The 19,262-nt window shown below is 36.1% G+C and overlaps 3 protein-coding genes across 6 annotated transcripts in view; 2 read left to right on the forward strand and 1 right to left on the reverse strand.

Annotated features, from left to right (window-relative positions):
* The window catches only part of LOC111053018, a 208,421-nt gene that overhangs the window by 56,053 nt on the left and 133,106 nt on the right, over nucleotides 1-19,262 (forward strand). The gene's annotated exons all lie outside the window — the stretch shown is intronic.
* The window catches only part of LOC111062239, a 61,077-nt gene that overhangs the window by 28,471 nt on the left and 13,344 nt on the right, over nucleotides 1-19,262 (forward strand). The gene's annotated exons all lie outside the window — the stretch shown is intronic.
* Nucleotides 107-4,332, reverse strand: LOC120349782. Its single transcript, XM_039420512.1, has 2 exons — nucleotides 1,351-4,332; nucleotides 107-591 (listed from the first exon to the last, which is right to left on the reverse strand). The coding sequence occupies exons 1-2, from the start codon at nucleotides 1,693-1,695 to the stop codon at nucleotides 211-213; spliced, it is 726 nt and encodes a 241-aa protein (XP_039276446.1). The 5' UTR covers nucleotides 1,696-4,332; the 3' UTR covers nucleotides 107-210.

A 19,262-nucleotide genomic window follows, 5' to 3' on the forward strand; every position in this document is an offset into this window, starting at 1 on the left:
ATTTAAATATCATTCACAACAGAGTGTAAGCAGGTGAACCATTTCTTCTGTGTTTCTACTATTCATTGTGAACTTATCAACAACAACAGGTAAGAATTGAAAACAATTTTTATAAAAACAATATTACAATTTATTCACCACTTTTACACATACATACATCTATACAATTCGTATCACATAAGTCGACGAATTGTATAGATATGAAAATTGTTAATGCTTAACAATTTTTATATCAGTCCAATTCCCCGACTTATGTGTTACCATCATTACAAAATTTTTACACTTAGCGTTAAATTGCTCTATTTTCTCTGTGCTAATGCAGGAAGCAAATCGTTGCAGTAAATATACCTCACTCACAGATTTGCTTCCTGCATTGGTAATTTTTAAAATTACCCGTCGTCCATGCATATTTGTTTGTTCCCTTGCTGCAATAATGGGGTAGGGAGTGTGCTCCTTTAATTCTCTCAGCGGGATCCAGGGTTTGGTTGCAGGCTGGTTGATTAGTTGCACAAAGTCCAATTCATCCCCCGCTCGCCACACCTCCTCTACTAGTGGAACCATGGATGAGTTGTGCTCCATAGCAGCTCGTTTCTGTTGAAAAATATTTGATTAGTGTCTTATTTGTTTCAGATTATCATCATACTAGAGAACTTGATCAATAGATTATTGATCTCTACATCAGATTATTGTCATAATCTCAACTTGCCATCATCAGATTGGCATTCTCTGCATAAAGTGAGTAATATCAGTTATTGAAATAATATTTCCTTGCTATCAAATAATTTATGCATGATTGATTACTTTAAACAATAATATCTCATAATTCAATTTCTAATCAGTTCAAATAATATTGGTAACAAATAATTGATGCATGAACGTTCTAATTGGTTCAAATAATATTGGTAACAAATAATTGTTGCATGATCGATTACTTTAATCAATAATATCTCATAATTCAATTTCTAATCAGTTCAAATAATATTTCCTTGCAATCATTTTCTAATCATTTCAAATAATATTGCTAACAAATAATTGATGCATGAACATACTAATCAGTTCAAATAATATTGGTAACAAATAATTGATGCATGATCGTTCTAATCACTTCAAATAATATTGGTAACAAATAATTTATGCATGATCGACTACTTTAATCAATAATATCTCATAATTCGATTTCTAATCACTTCAAATAATATTTCCTTGCCATCAATTTCTAATCATTTCAAATAATATTGGTATCAAATAATAATAATAATCAAGGGCTTGTATGTGCACAGATTTTTTTAACAATCAATCATGGAAAAAAATCTGTACACACACAAGTTGATAATATTTGTTGAAACTAACCTTTGTTTGAGAGTAGATTGACTCGTCCTCATCCCCGCTAACTTCAGCCTCCTCCTCAAATGTCAACTTCCGCTTCCCCTGCTTCTGCCTGATGTTCGGTAGAGTAGTTAGCACCGCTCGCCGCGGTGCCCAGGTAGCAGCTGGAGCCAGGCATTGAATAGGGCTGTCCCCGACCACGATCTCGCCGCCCGGCGATGGTGGTTCCACGTTGAGTGGTGAGACGACGGGTGCAGCAGCTGACGACTCAGCAGCAGCGATGGCGGCTTTCCGCTGCCAGTAGTTGAGCACGCGCTGGTGTGCTGGTGGGCTATCTGGCAGGATGTATGAAGATGGTGGAGAACTCATCGCGAAGTATACTCAAAGTAGACTCTGATGTAAATGACAATTTTCCTCTCATCACTTCTGTTTATATACCATATGTTTCTCTCTCTGTTCCAGGCTCGTGCGAGTGAGAGTGAAGCGTGCTACAAGCGAAAAAAATTCAAATTTCTCCCCTACAACACGTGCTCCCACATCGTTATTGGCAACATTCAGATTTGTGAGTATTCTCTCTCCTATCATAAAAAACTGTCACTCAAACATTCTATATTTTTGAATCGCATCCTTGCATGACCGGCATGTGTTAGAAGACGAAAAAAATCTTGTCTAGAACTCTGCATGGGACGGTGTCTGCCCACACCTGCTAGAAGCTGAAAAAAATCTCCTCCATGTCTCAACATAGGACTCACTCAAACAATCTATATTTTGAATAGGCTCTCATGATGCTTATTAATCTCTAATATTATCAGTTATTAAATATTTCATTGTTTTCTCAGCATTTTCTCACCTCTCAACATAGGGCTCACTCAAACAATCTATATTTTGAATAGCATTCCCGCCTCTCGATTGATTTCTAATATTATCAGTTATCAAATATTTCATTATTTTCACAGCATTTTCTCAACACGGCTTCCAACCTAATAACCAGTTGAGCTCTCGTCGAGGCAACACACCTGAGAGGTTAACGAGCAATCTGAAAGGAAGCATAGCCACCTGTGCAGTCGAGGAGATACCTGTCATTCACGCAGCATCAACCAGTACATGTAAGTACATTTTTACTTTGATTTTATCCTCTGTGGAGGAGAGGAAAATTGTGCTCCGATGACAATATTTGTCCTCGGAGGACAATTTCTGTCCTCGGAGGGGAGGATTTTTGTCATTGGAGGACAGTTTTTGTGCTCAGAGGGGAGGATTTTTGTCATCGGAGGACAGTTTTTGTCCTCGAAGGACAATTTTTGTGCTCGGAAGATAAAAAACCTTCTACAACATACTGCATGCATGCGATTTTAGCTCATCTTTACTATACGGTATATCCAGATAATCCTCTCCTCGCTCTTCTTTCTCACACTCTTCATATAAACAAAACGGTAAATGCATTACTTTTTCAAATGGATTTTCGATAATATATTTGCAATAGACACATTGAAGATAGAATGGATTTTTATGTAAGAAATAACCATTTCTCACAAAATACTCTGCTTTACCAGATAATGATTTACAATAGTCACAATGTAGATGATGCTTTTCAAAATACTCTCCTTGAACGGATGAATCTTCTACACGCTTGAAAGTTAAATATCTTTCTTCATATTGCCGTAGAATATTATTATCGAAATTCTCCTCTTTAATTGTTATATTATCTTTCCTTCTACAGTTCGGACTGTACCTTGCATGTTCTATTGCTGGTATGTAACTTTCTTCCCATTTTCCCAAACAAATTGAACAAAATACACATCGGACAATGTCTGGGGCACATGCGAATATAAATCCTTCTTTTGCCATGTTTTCCGCGGACAAATGCGGAGAAGATTTTGTCCATCTTTTATCAAAAGATAATAATCTCAATCTTTCATGCAACATTATGTGATCTTGAGATATCATTTTCACACAGCCTTCTTCTACCAATGCCAATTCACAACTGATTTAAAAACATACATGAAACTCTAATTCTATGTCATCCTGATCGTTATTCTTTTGTTTTTCAGAATCTAACATCATGCCGAGGGAAAGAAGAGTACATGGCGTCAATTTAGCAGCGGTCCGTCATCACATAACCATCGACGATCCCGAAGAGATCAATATCAAAAACGTGCTTGAGAGATCGAAACGGCACGTTTTCAATATAATTAGGGAGCACGCTGCACGCCATGATGCAAACGTGAAGTGGTTCATCGTGTTGAATGTTTTGTTGTATAAATTAGTGGTGATGGATGATGAGGTTAGCAAGACTGTCTCATCTCTAATGAATCTTCATAGTTACTCCAACATAGCGCTAAACGTACTTGAGAACTATGAAGATTTTAACGAACATTTCATGTTGGCCGTGAGAAAAATCCTTCTCATCTTTTGACAACTTTCTTCGACATGGCAGAGGTTGGGTTTTGAAGAAAATTGAGTCACTGGATGTGAATGTGATTAAATTTAATCCAATCTTCACATCCAGTTTCATTCAAACACCGCAATTTCTTAAAAACAAACATTGCATTATAAATGTCAAAAATCTGTCTGACGAAAAATGCTTTTTATGGTCAGTCCTCGCGTATTTCCATCAGAAACCAAGGAACTCGGACTTGACTGTAAAGTATTTGAGCAAGTTTGCTCACACACTTAATACGCGAGGTGTAAATTTTCTGGTGACGACACGCGATATTAAGAAATTTGAAATGCTGAATCCCGATATTGCAATTCATGTCATCGCGTATGACAACAAAAAGTTTTTTCCCTACCGCACAAGCATTTTCCGCACTCGTAAGCACCAAATTAACCTTTTAATGCTGAAAGGCGATGCAGGAAAAACTCATTCCTGTTTAATTAATACCACGAACGGGAAAAACGGCCTATTGCGTCTTTTCTCTCACCTTCCAAAATGCAATGGTCAAGTACACATTTGCAATTTCTGTTTCCATAGATTTACATCGAACAAATCTGAAAATTATGATGGCGAAGCAAATTTGATGAAACATGAACAGCTTTGTTCCAAGTTTCAATCACAGCGAGTTTCATATCCTAAACGCGGAGACACAATTAAATTCAAGAAACTAGGCGCTACGTTGAAGAAAAAGTACACGATTTACGCGGATTTAGAAACTTACATTGTTAATATTGATAATAATAGTGATGATGATGAATCCGATTGGGATGAAATCACACATAGCTATACAAAGAAAACAGCACAACATATTCCCTGCGGCTATTGTTTTGTTGTTATCGATGTGAACGGGGAAATTGCTTACGGACCTGTACTCCATAGATCGAGTAGTTTAAATGAAAAAATCATGGAGACATTTCTTCAGGAAATTACAGATCTCGGTGACATTTTGTATGAGGATATGAAACGAGAAATTCCGATGCAACATTTATCTGAAAGTCAAGAGGGCAAATTTCAAAATTCGGTAAACTGCGGGCTTTGTGCTCAACCGTTTTCAGACAGCGATAATAAATGTCGTCACCAAGCACACGAAACCGGAAATTACCTATGTGCGGCACACGTTTCTTGTAATTTATTGGCTCGTACTCCAGAGTACATTTCGTGTTATTTTCACAATTTCTCCGTGTTTGATTCACATTTCATTCTGAAAGCGCTCGGTAAATCCATGAGGTCTACGCTTTTTAGCTCATACGGCCTTGATGTTACTCATTTTGTTTCCCTCGCGCACTTTACTTGGAATTGTATGTTGAAACACACTAAAGTCGAACTAGAATTGATTACTCATCCTGACATGCATCTCATGTTTAAGGCAGGGATGAGGGGTGGGGTGTCATTTATCGGTAAACGTTATTGTGAGGCAAATAACAAACATCTACCCGAGACATACGACCCTTCAAAACCGAGTAATTATCTGCTTTATATCGATGCAAACAGTTTATACTCGGAAGCTATGAGCCGAAGCTTACCTGTTGGAAATTTCAAATTCCTCTCATAGCAAGAAATTTCCAAGCTTGATTTCGCGAATTTGGACAGCAATTCAGAAACCGAATATATAATAGAATGTGATCTCAAGTATCCGAAAGAGTTGCATGATAAGCATGCCAGCTTCCCACTCACGCCTCTCCACCAAACACCGCCGCACGAATTGCTGTCAAACTATCAAACAAATGAGAACGGTCAAACTGGAACCAAAAAGCTCATGAATACACTTTTTGACAGTGAAAAGTACATTGTCCATTACCTCAATTTAAAGCTCTACCTTCAGCTCGGCTTGCAATTATCAAAAGTACATTGCATCATTAGCTTTTCCCAATCTCCCTGGCTGAAAAGCTACATCGACTTCAATATCTGGAATAGGCAGAACACAAAAAATAAATTTGAAATATCCTTCTTTAAGGCCTGTTGCAATCTGATCTTTGGAAAAACTATTCAATCTGTTTGCAAGCATATCAATGTTAAAATTATCACTGATGAAAAACGGTTAGATAAGTACATTTCAAATCCGTTATGCAAATGCTGGCAAATAATTAGTCCAAACGTGATCACGGTTTTCTCTCGCAAGTTGGAACTAAAAATGAACAAGCCTGTCTATTCCAGGTTTTCGGTACTGGAGTTGAGTAAATTCCATATGTACGATTTTTTCTATTGCAAATTACAAAAAATTATACCGTGGGATCGTGTAGAACTCTGTATGACCGATACAGATAGTTTTCTTTTAAACGTAAAAGTCGAAGACGTGTATCAGCTGATTGAAGAAAATTTGAACCTTTTCAACACTAGTAATTACCCTCCTTACCACTCATGCTTTTCCATGGAGAGAAATAAAGTTGTAGGAAAGTTCAAGGATGAGACTGCCTCAAAACCCGTCCATAAATATGTAGGGCTTCGATCAAAAGTTTACTCTTATTTAGTATGTAACTAGAATGAAGAACCTGTAAATAAATGTGTAGCAAAGGGTGTACAGACCGGAGTGAAATGTAGAAAACTTAATTTTAATTTATATAAGAAATCGCTGATTGAACATTGTGAACACATTGAAAAATCTAATATGATGAGGTCCTATAATCACACCATGTATCAGATTGAATGTGCAAAAATCTGTTTGAGTCCTTATGATGATTGATTGATTGAGTACTTTATTTATGTAGATTACAATATATACTGGCTTATACACTTATATACAATAGCTTACAATACAGCAAAATTATAGATGAATTTACATAATATAGACTAAGAAAATAATTATTGAACTGTATATGATATGAAAAAGCAGTTTGTAATATAATAACTATAGATAATAATCATATTGTTATGCATCTACATAAATTGGCGGAGCTTTGGACATATCAATGTCCATTCTTCGGAAAGAATATTAAAAATATCCTCCCCACTAACTCTCTACCAAAACGTTAATTTCGTTATTTAAACTAAGGATTTATTTATTAATGGAAATATTGTAAAAGTTTTAATCAATATGAATATTAAAGAGAAAAAAAAACAGAAAATTGATAGAGTAAAATAATTATATAGGTAGATCAAATAATTGATTAATAAAATGAAGTAGGCTGAAAGTAGATCAGGGTTATCAACTTTCAGTAATATACAGCATTATGCAGTGGATAATTGAAATAAACATGAGTTTATATAATATATATATATATATATATACAATTCGTTCTATAACATGGTTTAAAGGTTTGTATTTGTGGGATGGGTGGGGGATGGATGTCATGTGATCGTTCTAGGGCCGGACAGTTTCAGTCATTTGTTCCAAAAGATGTTTTTTTAAAGTTAGGATGAAGCTCGCTCGGCTCTCGATGGACCTGATAGAAACAGGAAGTGCATTCCATGCACGACAGGCACTGACTAAGAAGGATTTTGTGAAAATAGTAGTTCGATGATTGGGTATCCTTAAAGTACTTTCTCCGGTTCTAGTATGTGAAGCATCTATCCTCCTACCTTCAGAGACAAATTTGAAATCATCTTTAAAATAGTTCGGATTACCGTATATCAAGATATCTCTAACAAGCTTGACTATTCGAAAAAGCCTCTGATCGGGAAGCTTTAACACTCTAACCGAAACCCCGGTCTGACAGGCCCAAGGGAATTTTTGTTAACCTATATTGGCAACACTGCTTAACGGTCACGCCCCATCCCCCCAATACCTTCCTTCAATCACCTCCCCAACTCGGTGACATATTGTTTGTTCAGTTCCGTTCAGTGTCTTGACCTTGACGGGTGAATTGTCAAAAACGTGCCGGTCTGAGAAGCCCAGGGTTTCGGTTAACGTTGTTTGGAGTACGGTTTTCCATATGTTATTTCTAGTATCTTTTAAGATTGGGTTTGGCTATTAATTTTATTTTACCCATTTTTATTGCATTTATTACACGAAATTATTCAATTTAAGTTCAAAGTTAAAACAGATTTTGTTTATACAGTACAAGCAAGGATTCAAGTATTAGTCTCTTATTCTACAATAACTTCTTATAATGTTCTTGTTTTTTATAATTAAATAAAATTACAGTTTTTATAAAAAGCATTGTTTTTACTATCCTACATTCTTGTGCGTATTCTAGAGCAATATTTATGAACATTACTTAACAAAAACGCTGGAAAATGCATTACTTTACTATGGTGGTCTCACAGGCCCAGGGTTTCGGTTGGCGTTATAAAAATAGGGTTTCGGTAATAGTGTTAATGTTGAACTAGCAATGTGGGCTGGGGTGATATGATCATGGCGTTGGAGAGAGTAGACGAAACGTAGACAATAATTTTGGCAACGCTGTAGTTTATCATTCAGAGTGACTTGCATATCGTTAAGAACAGAATTACAATACATTAAATGTGGGAAGATGAGAGATTGAACCAATAATAATTTAATGTTTCTAGGGAGGATATCGTGCATTTTCTTCAATGCATGCATGGCTGAGAATACCTTTTTACAAGTTTTGTTCACTTGTTCTGACCAGTCAAGAGTATTATTCATAATAATGCCTAAATTTTTAACTGAGCTACAGTAAGGAATGTCATTACCGTCTACACTAATTTTGTGAATCGATTCAAGGTCAATATTGTTTATAAGACGAGAATATCCAATTATAATGGGTTGTGTTTTGATGGGATTAAGCTTAAGGCCATTTTTCTTTGTCCATTCCACTATCGAATTGATATCCTGATTCATTATTCCAACTGTTTCATTAATTTTTGTTATGGGACAGCTTAAATAGATTTGAAGGTCGTCTGCATAAGTATGGAAACTGGAGAATTTGATAATGGAAGAAAGGTCATTAGCATACAAAGTGAAGAGGAGAGGGCCTAAAATTGAACCTTGTGGTACTCCATGCATAACGTTTTTCCAAGTTGACTTTTTGTCACCGACAGATACACATTGTTTCCTACCTAATAGATAGGATTTAAACCAAACTAACAAGTTGTGACTGAAACCAAGAATAGCCAACTTATTCAGAAGGACTGTATGATCAACAGTATCGAATGCTTTAGAAAAATCAAATAGGGTGAGGATGGTGCATTTTCTTTGGTCCATAGCTAACCTTATATCATCAGTGACACGAAGCAGAGCTGTCTCAGTTGAATGGAATTTTCTAAAGCCTGATTGAAAGTTATGAAGCTTACTATTGTTGTCTAGAAATTTTACAACTTGAGCATGAATGAGTCTTTCTAGCACTTTGGACAATGCAGGTAAAATACTGATTGGTCTAAAATCCTCAACTTTATTGGGTGATGGAACTTTATTCAGAGGGCGAACCAGAGCAAACTTCCAGTTTTCAGGGAAAATGCCTTCTTCAAGTGACTTGTTGAAAATGTATGTAATGGTTGGTAAAACAGCAAATAACATCTTCTTGATAAATTTAATAGGAATTTTGTCTACACCCATAGCATTACTATGAATACGTTGAATTGCTCTGAAAGTGTCTTCTTCTGAGATTGGATGGAAATGAAATTGATCAGTGATTGGTAAATCTAAGTTTGTAACCTGCTCTTCAAGATCATCAATGTGATTAGCAATGACAACTTCGTCGCGTTGGTTAGAGTGTGAAACGAAATGGTCATTTATATTATTCAATGGTAAGTCAATTTGTGGATTCGATTTCTCTTTGCCAAGCCCGAATTCTTTTATTCCCTGCCAAAGTGATTTAGAGTCTTGTCTATTGTTTGTCATAAACGAATTCAAGTACCTAATCTTTGAGTTCCGTAATTCCTGTTTAACCCTATTTCTAAGGCTCCTATACTCTATCAAACTGTCCAAGTCAAATGTCTTTTTAAATTTTCTATGTGCTTTGTCTCTACGTCCCATCATCTTAAGTATGTCTTCAGTCATCCACGGTACTCGTCGTTTTCTATTAATCCTCCTTGTCACATAAGGTGCATGTTTGTCATACAAAGTCAAAGTCCAATTCTCGAAAGTCTTGACCATGTCATCAACTGAGGGTAATGCTTCAATTTGATGCCATGGAGTCTGAGCCACATCAGTCAGGAAGGCGGCTTCATCAAAGTTTTTGAAGTCTCTATAAGTGATAATTTTCTGTTCTGGCTTGGGTATCTTATGGGAAAGTACACAGTAGATCAAATCATGTCTAGAAATAGCTGGGACTGAGATTTGGCCTGCTTGAACAACCTCATTGGGATCACTAACAATGAGAAGGTCAATGAGTGTGTCTGATTCATTAGTATGATGAGTTGGATCGAGAGGTAAAATAGTCATGTTTAGGCATTGGAAAATTGTAGTCAGTTGAAAGTAGTCAAAGTTACGATTTGTCATGTTCAAGTCGGTGTTCATATCCCCCATAACTAGTATACGGTTATAACAAGGCATAAGAGAAAGCAAGGCACTTTCGAAGTCTGTGAAATGACCTATTTTTGGTGGGCGATAACAGATACCAACGAGTAATTTATCAGTACTAGATAAGGATAATTCAAGTAGCATAAACTCTGGTCTGGAACAATACTCTTGTTTAGATGTGATTAAAACTTTTGTTTTGATACCTTCTTTCACATAAATTGCTACACCCCCACAAGCTTTATTTAATCTATCATTCCGGAAAAGATTATATCCAGGCAATGCAACAAAATTTGATGAAATACTAGGCTTCAAAAATGATTCGGAAATTCCGATTATATTGAAGTCCTGAAAACGGAAGATTGCTCTGAGTTCATCAATGTGGCAACTGAGGGATTGTACGTTAAGGTGAGCAGCCTTGAAAAGTTTTTTGAAAGAGTGGAGCTTATTTGCTAGAAACATACCTGCGTCATTATTACTATTATTGAAATAATCATACCTACTTGAGGGCGAGCGAGCTGACGTGTCAGTGAGAGGCATCATGGAAGCAGCAGACCAATCGTGAACCGACCTCAGAACAACACATGACGGGGAAAATGGGGATGAAACTGATAAAACTTAACCTAAATGAAAAAGTCTCTTGATTCGAGTGCATTCAGCATGCCTTGACAGTTCGGCTCCCTTCACTATTTAAAGCACTAGTTCAAAACAAAATTCACTAAACACAATAAGATGTAGATGTGTGGAGTTCCGGTGATGAATAATCCTAATGGTGAATAAGACGAAGATTGAGGAAGAACTGGTAGTGGGAGATCTGGTCCAAGTGGAGATAGAGCGAGTAGGTATCCAGTAGTGGAAGAATCGGGTCCAAGTGGAGGTAAGCGAGAAGGAATCCAGTAGTGGAAGATCGAGTCCAAGTGGAGACAGAGAGAGATGGAATCCAGTGGTGGAAAATCGAGTCCAAGTGGAGATAGAGAGAGATGGAATCCAGTAGTGGAAGATCGTGTTCATGGTGGAGATAGAGCGAAATGGGATCCAGTAAAAACTGAAAAAGAGAAGAAAAAGCCAGCAGAAAAACGAAAAATCTTTGAAGAAAGTTATCAATTGAGAAAAGATACATAATACAACTGATAATGAATAATATCCCCATAAAATTGAAGAGGAATAGTATGATTCAATGTGGGAAAGAATCGAATATTATATGGATAAATATATGGATATTATAATATAATATATGGATACTAGTAGAAGGTAATCAGATAGAAAGAGAAAAGGTAGGAAGATAAATAGGTATAGAAAGAGAAATAAACATTTGAACATGCTGGATAGCTAGTGAAAAAATCACAGGGAAAATAATGATAACAATGGGGAAGAAAAGAAGAGAAAGAAGGAATGTGCACAAATTGAGAAGAACTTATGAAACTGAACTATAGAATAAGAAATAGAACATTCTAGAAATATTGTGATCTTGAATTAATCAAGGAGAGAAGAAGAAGAAGAAAAGAAGAAGAAAAGAAAAAGAAAGAGAAGAAGAGGAAGAAGAAGAAGAAGAAGAAGAAGAAGACGAAGAAGAAGAAGAAGAATAGAAAAGAATAATAATCATCATCGCAAACAACAATATTCAAGTAATCATTATAAATATAAGATCAAGAAGAGAAATTAGAAAGAAAAATAAGAAGTAGAGGAGACGATGGAGAAAGTGCTAGATTATTTTAGATGAGTTTTAAATAGGATTGAACGGTGAAGTGTGAAAATATTATATAGTATTAGAAGTATAATTAACTATTGGGAGTTGCAATAACAATAAAAGTAGTAAATTGAGAACTGTAATATTTTAGTGATGAATGTCTAAGATAACATTAAATGAAACACAGCCCCTATATAAGCATATGAACAGACTACCCACCCCTCCGTTCTATCAATAATTCTTCACACATTTGCTTCTATTGCTCGAGCTGTGGCAACAGTAGGAGATATCATTATATACACCTAATATAGAAGAGATTACTATCTTTACCTATAGATTACATCCATATCTATAACGTATGTTAATCATCCAATTTATTTGAAATTCAGCATTTCGAAATTATTAATTATGGAAATAATTTTGGTAAGAGATGTAATAATTATTAGTAAGAATAGAGATAATGATTCTCTAAGTACCCTCTGGAGTATAGTAGTTGATGCATTGAACGTAGTTTTGGGAATTAATATCAAGATAAATTATTAATCAGTATTAACAAATGTGGATCTCCTTAGTTTGAAATAATTGCCTCATACATAATCATAAATAGCAGTGGAAAGATTCATTTATAGAACAGAAAGCCAGCTCATGAAAAATGCCAAGGTATATCTATTGTGAAATGTTTTAATACGAATTTCCTATTTTTGTAGTGAAGGGCACCTTAGTAATCGAATCCTGAAATGATTTAATTTACCTTTATTTTTTGAAGGTCGGTCATCCTCTCGACTGTGTGGACCCTCTTGGATCCTCCCTCGCCGATAGAGATCTTGATCCTCCCGTCCGATGACCAGACATTCCTATGCCCATGACGGTCGGCCGCAGCGTTGAGGATCTTGAGGCGCTCCGCAGTCAGATCCTCGCGAATGGTGACGCCGGAACCCTTCAGCTTCCTCTTAGCGTCGAAGATCATCTTCCTGGTCCGGTAGCTGCAGAGTCGAACTATGATGGGTCGGTCCTTGGGTTTAGCTTGCCCTTGTTGAGGTGGTTGACGCCTTCCAACGCGATGCGAGCGGTTGACATCCGCCAAAGTCACGGGCACGTTCAGCTTCTTGTTAAAGACATCGAGCGCCAGCAGGTCCGTGTCTTCTTTGTCACTCTCCGGGATCCCAAAAATACGTATAGAATGTCGGCGCCCATATTGCTCGAGGTCGTCGACCTTCAGGTGACAAGACACCTCCAGCTCACGAATTCTATCGTGCAGCTGTTTGTTCTCCTCCTTCAATGCCTGAAGTTCCTCGAAAATAGATTTCACAGCCATTGATACAGCACTGTGGACAGACTCTTCGATTTGCTGTCGAATAATGAGGAGGGTCTCTTCGGACAATGCTCCAGAAATAGCTGGCTTCGGAGCATTGACCTCATTCTTCGGTGTGCCTCTATTCGGTCGAACCATCGTGTACCGTTAGGTGGATTTACACTTTTATAGGCGAGAAGGTGAAATGTAGAAAACTTAATTTTAATTTATATAAGAAATCGCTGATTGAACATTGTGAACACATTGAAAAATCTAATATGATGAGGTCCTATAATCACACCATGTATCAGATTGAATGTGCAAAAATCTGTTTGAGTCCTTATGATGATAAGAGATATATTGCTGAGAACGGTGTAGACACTTTACCTTTTGGACATTATAGAGTGCCAACAACGCTCTGAACTGATTGGTCAGTATGTCCCGTGACGATCATCCAACACCACTAATTTTGATTTCGTGTTGTAAATATGAATATTATTAGATCTAAGATAGCATTAGAACTTTATAGTGTACCACGCGTTAACTATCCCACTTGCAAATATGAGTTAAAAAGTGAAAAAGACTTGCTTCAAGCCGATCTCATTGAGATGAGCAGTTTATCACGTTTTAATAAAGGTTATAGGTATATCTTAGCTGTTATTAATTGTTTTTCAAAATTCCCATATTGTGTACCATTAAAAGACAAGTCAAGTCAATCTGTATTTGATGCACTCGAGCCAATTATTTCTAAAAATAAGGGAGTTAAGTTGTTTCAATCAGATCAGGGAACAGAATTCTTTAATTCAAAAGTTAAAGCGTTATTAGATAGATACAGTATTAAACATTATCATGTTTTTAGCGATAAGAAAGCCTCCATAGTTGAAAGGTTTAATAGAACAATTAAAGCAAAAATTTATAGATATTTAACTGAACGTGGAACCAAAAACTGGATATCACAGCTAGACAGTTTGGTTCGCGATTATAATGCAACAATGCACACTTCAATTAGAATGAAACCTAAAGATGTGAGGAAAAAAGATCGTGATCGTGTTTTAATGTCTTTGAATTCTGCATTCAATAGACAATATAAATTGAAAAATTCAAAACCAAAATTCAAGCTAGGAGATGTTGTACGAATCTCAAAGAAAAGGGTTCTTTTCGATAAATCTTATAACATAAATTGGAGCGCAGAGTATTTTGTAATTCATTCTATATTTCCTTCTCAACCTGTAACGTATAGCTTGCGAGATCTAAATGGAGAAGTAATTAGTGGTAGGTTTTACGGAGAAGAAATTAAAAAAACAGAATTAAACAAATCGGAGAGACAAGTATATCCGATTGAAAAGATATTAAAGCATGACAAAAAAGGATTGCTTGTTAAGTGGATTGGATTTTCAACGCCTAGTTATATTAGTAGAAGTCAACTATTAGATGAAAAATAATCTATATCACATTGTAATATATTCCATTCATATCACATTGTAATACATCCCATTCAGTGTAAATATGACAAAGATTTGGTGTAAATATAATACGTCTTTATCAAAAATGCTTCTCAGTTTCATTTTTGTAATTAGCTAAGGCTTAGATAAGGGGGAACACATGCATTCTCGTGAAGAGGGTGCGGGAGAGAGAGGGAACGATATATTGAAGTGAGAAACTTTTATCAGTGCACCGCTGTGAAAGGGGAGAGCAAGCACCTGTCGCTTGCATCTCGATGTGATAAGCTATACACAGCCATGTGGTGTCTAGCGCACACCCTCCTCCTCCTCCTCCTCCTCCTCCCTGATAACTTACGAAAAATGATTAGTTCCTTATCAGATCACATGCTGTACACGTGTCTAACATGAGTAATATCCCGATAGTTAATTTCGACAAAGTTATAAGACAGAAAGAAATGCCAACATGGTGTAAAAATGGTAAGTTGTTAGCTCATAATGCAAGGATCCTTATAATAGGCTCTTCAGGCTGTGGCAAGACCAATTTGCTATTTAATTTAATTTTTTCAAAGAATGGGATGAGATTTAAAACTATATACTTGCATATGAAGAGCGAGTATCAAGATAAGTACTTGTTTTTGAGAAAAGTCTTTTCAAAAATGAAAGATATTGAATTTCATATAAACAACAATTCTGAATCCATACCTCATCCAAACAAAATATCAGAATATTCTTTAGTTATATTTGACGACTTACAACTTAATCATGTACCTCAAATAAGAGAATATTTTACTATGGGACGACATCGTAATATTGACACTGCATATTTAATTCAGAGTTATGGAGCTACACAGAAACATTTCACTAGGGACAATGCAAATATGATTATAATCTTCAAGATTTATTGAGTCTGAAATTAATTCACAGAGATCATGTTGGAGGAGGTATTTCTTATAAAGATTCCACTAAACTTTGTCATAAAGTTTGGAATCGTAAACCTCATAATTTTGTAACTATTATGACCGAGTGTGGAATTAATAGCGGCAAGTACCGAGATTCGCTTGATACATTTCTTACCGTTCAGTAGAGATTAATTCTTTGTGCAGTCATGTTGTCTAAAACACGCAGCAGCAGAAAACTGAAAAGAAAGAACGTTGGTTTAATCGAAAAGATTAAGAAATTGAGAAAAGTAATCAGCGACAAGCATAAAAGCTTAGTTAATTTTGAAAAACGATCGGAGGAATACAATAGGAAAACGCTCTCACCGTTGACAGAGCCCATAATTGAACTGGGAAAAAACAAATCTAGTTTTCACTCTAATTATGGTAAAACCAAAAAAGGAAGAGGTAAAAGAGGAAGAAGAAGAGAGCATGGAGATTGATGATGAGCAGTCGAGTTATGATAAAAGCTATGGGAGTTCAACAGGCAATCTTTTAAGCTCAACTAAATTTGAAAACAGTTTACTTGGTTCTAGTAAAAACGATGATGTGCTGTCACAATATCTAAAAACGTTTCATGCGGAAAAATTGAATAATTCAATTAGTTATGGAATTTCATACAATTCTAAAGATGACGTGTATTATATTGGAAATCAGCAAGTAATATTCGATAACGGTTATATAGATATTTATAATAAAAGATTTCGTTTAACACATGGTCTACTTGAGTTATTATTCAGTTCAAGACCGAATTCGAATCTTTATAATCAGAGAGATCTGGATAAGTATAAAAAAATCTTAACACTTACAGGCATACATTTAGATTGAAGATGTTAAACGAAATCAGGGAATTAAATCGCAAATGATTCAGAAGTTATTTCCCAGTAAAAAAATTAGTAAGAAGAAGGGATGGGGTTTATTGAAATTTGCAAAAAAAAATTCTCATGATAGAATTTATCAATACTTTGATAATTTTGATGAATTAGTGGAAAGATTAAATTTACTCTATTCCTCAAAAGCTTCTGGCAACACTGGACATGATGTTGAGATCGCCTCTATAATTGAAGAGCTAAAAGAAGCAAAACCTCTTGTTTAGTGTTATGATGACTCTGCATCGATTCGGTCGGATTGATACACCTAGTGCTGGCAGTGGTGGTGGTGGTGCTAATCTCACATGCGATATTGACTCGATAACACAGAAAATAATCAAATCGATAAATCAACAAGGAATCAGCGAAGCTGTGAAATTTTATTTGGATTTGCAAATAACCAAACTCGTTTCAGAAAATACCAAGAATATCGGAGTGAGCATAATTGAAAGAGAACATATTCTAAGTTCATTACAAAATTTTAGCGCCAATATCGATAAAGTTATTGCAGAGAGAACTCTAACTTTAGAATCTGCTCTAGGAGAAGTGAAAACTTCAACATACAGCTTTTCATCCCAGTTGAACAGTATTAACAACAATAAAGTTGATAAAGCTTATTTAGATGAGAAATTAAAAGCCATATCAGATAAAATTAAGAATTTGGAGGTGTTGGACAGAAACTATCTCAATACTAAATTAAAACAGCTTAGTACAGAAATTTTTACTAAAGTAAATGAAACACACCCATCACCAATTGATAAGCAATATTTAGAATCTACTTTGCAGAAATTGACTAGTTCTTCATTAATAAAGGAAGAGTTTGAAAAACGATTATCTGAAATGGCGAGTGCAATAAAAGCTAATATTATGGATGGTATTGAACAATTCATTACAAAAGATGCTATTGCTATTCTGATTAATCAAATTGCAGAAAAGTATGCAACTAAAAATGATATAGGAGATTTTATTAAGAAAAACGAGATGGAAGTTGCTGTGAAAAGCGTTCATGATGAAATAGCTGAGGCAATTAAAAATTCAGAAGAGGGCTCTGTTATGAGACTGCAGTGTTCGGCTGCATTCATAGATTATCTTAATTTATCCATCCACAGGATGGCTTACGATATCGTGAGCGGATACGCACGCGTGAGCTTTAATATGAACTGGATAGAGGCTAAACAACATAACCTTACAGAAAATCAGGTAGCCAAAATTATTACAGAAAAAATGGGTTTAGCACAGTACAAAGGGGTCGTATTGACCCCGAAAACATGAAATCTTGTAAAAGGATAACACTTGACATATTATGTGAGAGAGAAATTTGAAGCATAGTGAACTTTAACGGTTTTCTTGCTAACACATGTCACTTCAACACGATAAATCAGTCTAGACATTTTTTTCATGTGTCTATGATTGAATGTAACAGTTTTTCGATGCAGGAGTTATTATGATCTCGGTGTTATCTGTAGAAGGGGACCTCACAGGGAGTGTAGCGCACGTGTCATTTGTCTGAACAAGGGGAGTGTAGCAGCCACGCACAGGAGCGGGCGCATGCATCACTTCAGTCTAAACACTCGAGCCGAGAAGTTCACACATGATGTTTAACTATCTCGATTGGAGAAGTTTCAACGAGTTCTCTGTAGAAGCAAATCCACTAGTCGATGGGGGTTTTGAATTTTATCCTTATGATTGGTTTGTGCTAACAAAGGTAACATTTGCCGATAATGGCGAAATTCACCTTAAAATTATCAATGTTGATAGTGAAGGCGACTTTAAACACACTATTGAGTTGCCGAAAGAATATTCAGTGGTTTTGAATGAGGATAACATCAGAAGTTTTAATTCTCGTTCATGGGAATTGAATGTGAGCGGAAATCGTATCTTCCTAAGACAGTTTCATGGTAACTATAGGCGTTGAGTACTATTTTGCCCAAGTGAAATAGGTCTGAGAATATGTAAGTATTTTCAGATATGCTAGCTCATTCCAATTATACTTACATATTGTCGGAGAAAACACTTAAACAATAACGACTGGGATGTTTGTACAGCAAAAGAGCTCAATTTTTTACACATTCATAAACAGTTTGATTGAACTCTTGACTGTCAGTTGGAAACCAAGCATAATATGGCCCATTATAGAACTCAGATTATTGTAGAGATTCACTTTAATCTGACAGTATAGCAATAGATTATTAAGCAATAGATGTAGAGAGAGTCATTGACCTCTCTCTGGATTCACTTTAATATGACAGTATAGATGTGGAGAGAAGGATTCACTTTAATCTGTCAGTATAGATGTAGAGAGAAGGATTCACTTTAATCTGTCAGTATAGCATTAGATGTAGAGTGATAGGGAATTTCTCAATTCACTTCAATCTGTCAGCGATAGATGTAGAGAGAAGGATTCACTTTAATCTGTCAGTATAGCATTAGATGTAGAGATAAGGATTCACTCCAATCTGTCAGCATACATGTAGAGAGAAGGATCCACTTCGATCTGTCAGTATAGCAATAGATATAGAGAGAAGGATTCACTTCAATCTGTCAGTATAGCATTAGGGAATTTTTCCCCCCTCAAAGGGAAATTATTTTTTCCCTCACTTTCTTCATCCCCCCATCATCACTGGACAAGGGGAAGGGGAAATCTATTCGAGAGAGTAAGATATATATCTCTCTCTTTTCATCCCTCTCATCTCCACTGGACAAGGGGAAAGGAAATCTATTTTTAGAAAGAGAGAGAGAGAAAGATATATCTCTCTCTCTTCATCCCCCTCATCACCACTGGACAAGGGGAAGGGTAAATCTATTTTCACCCCCCACCCTGTGGGCGGGGGAAGGGTGGCGGGATGGACGAGGGGGGGAGAGGGGGAGGAGGTTTTCGGGCAAAAAAAACCCGTCTAAACTCTTAAGTTCCCTCTACTATTTT

This window comes from Nilaparvata lugens, chromosome 2, assembly GCF_014356525.2.
Source record: "Nilaparvata lugens isolate BPH chromosome 2, ASM1435652v1, whole genome shotgun sequence".
NCBI lineage: Eukaryota > Metazoa > Arthropoda > Insecta > Hemiptera > Delphacidae > Nilaparvata > Nilaparvata lugens.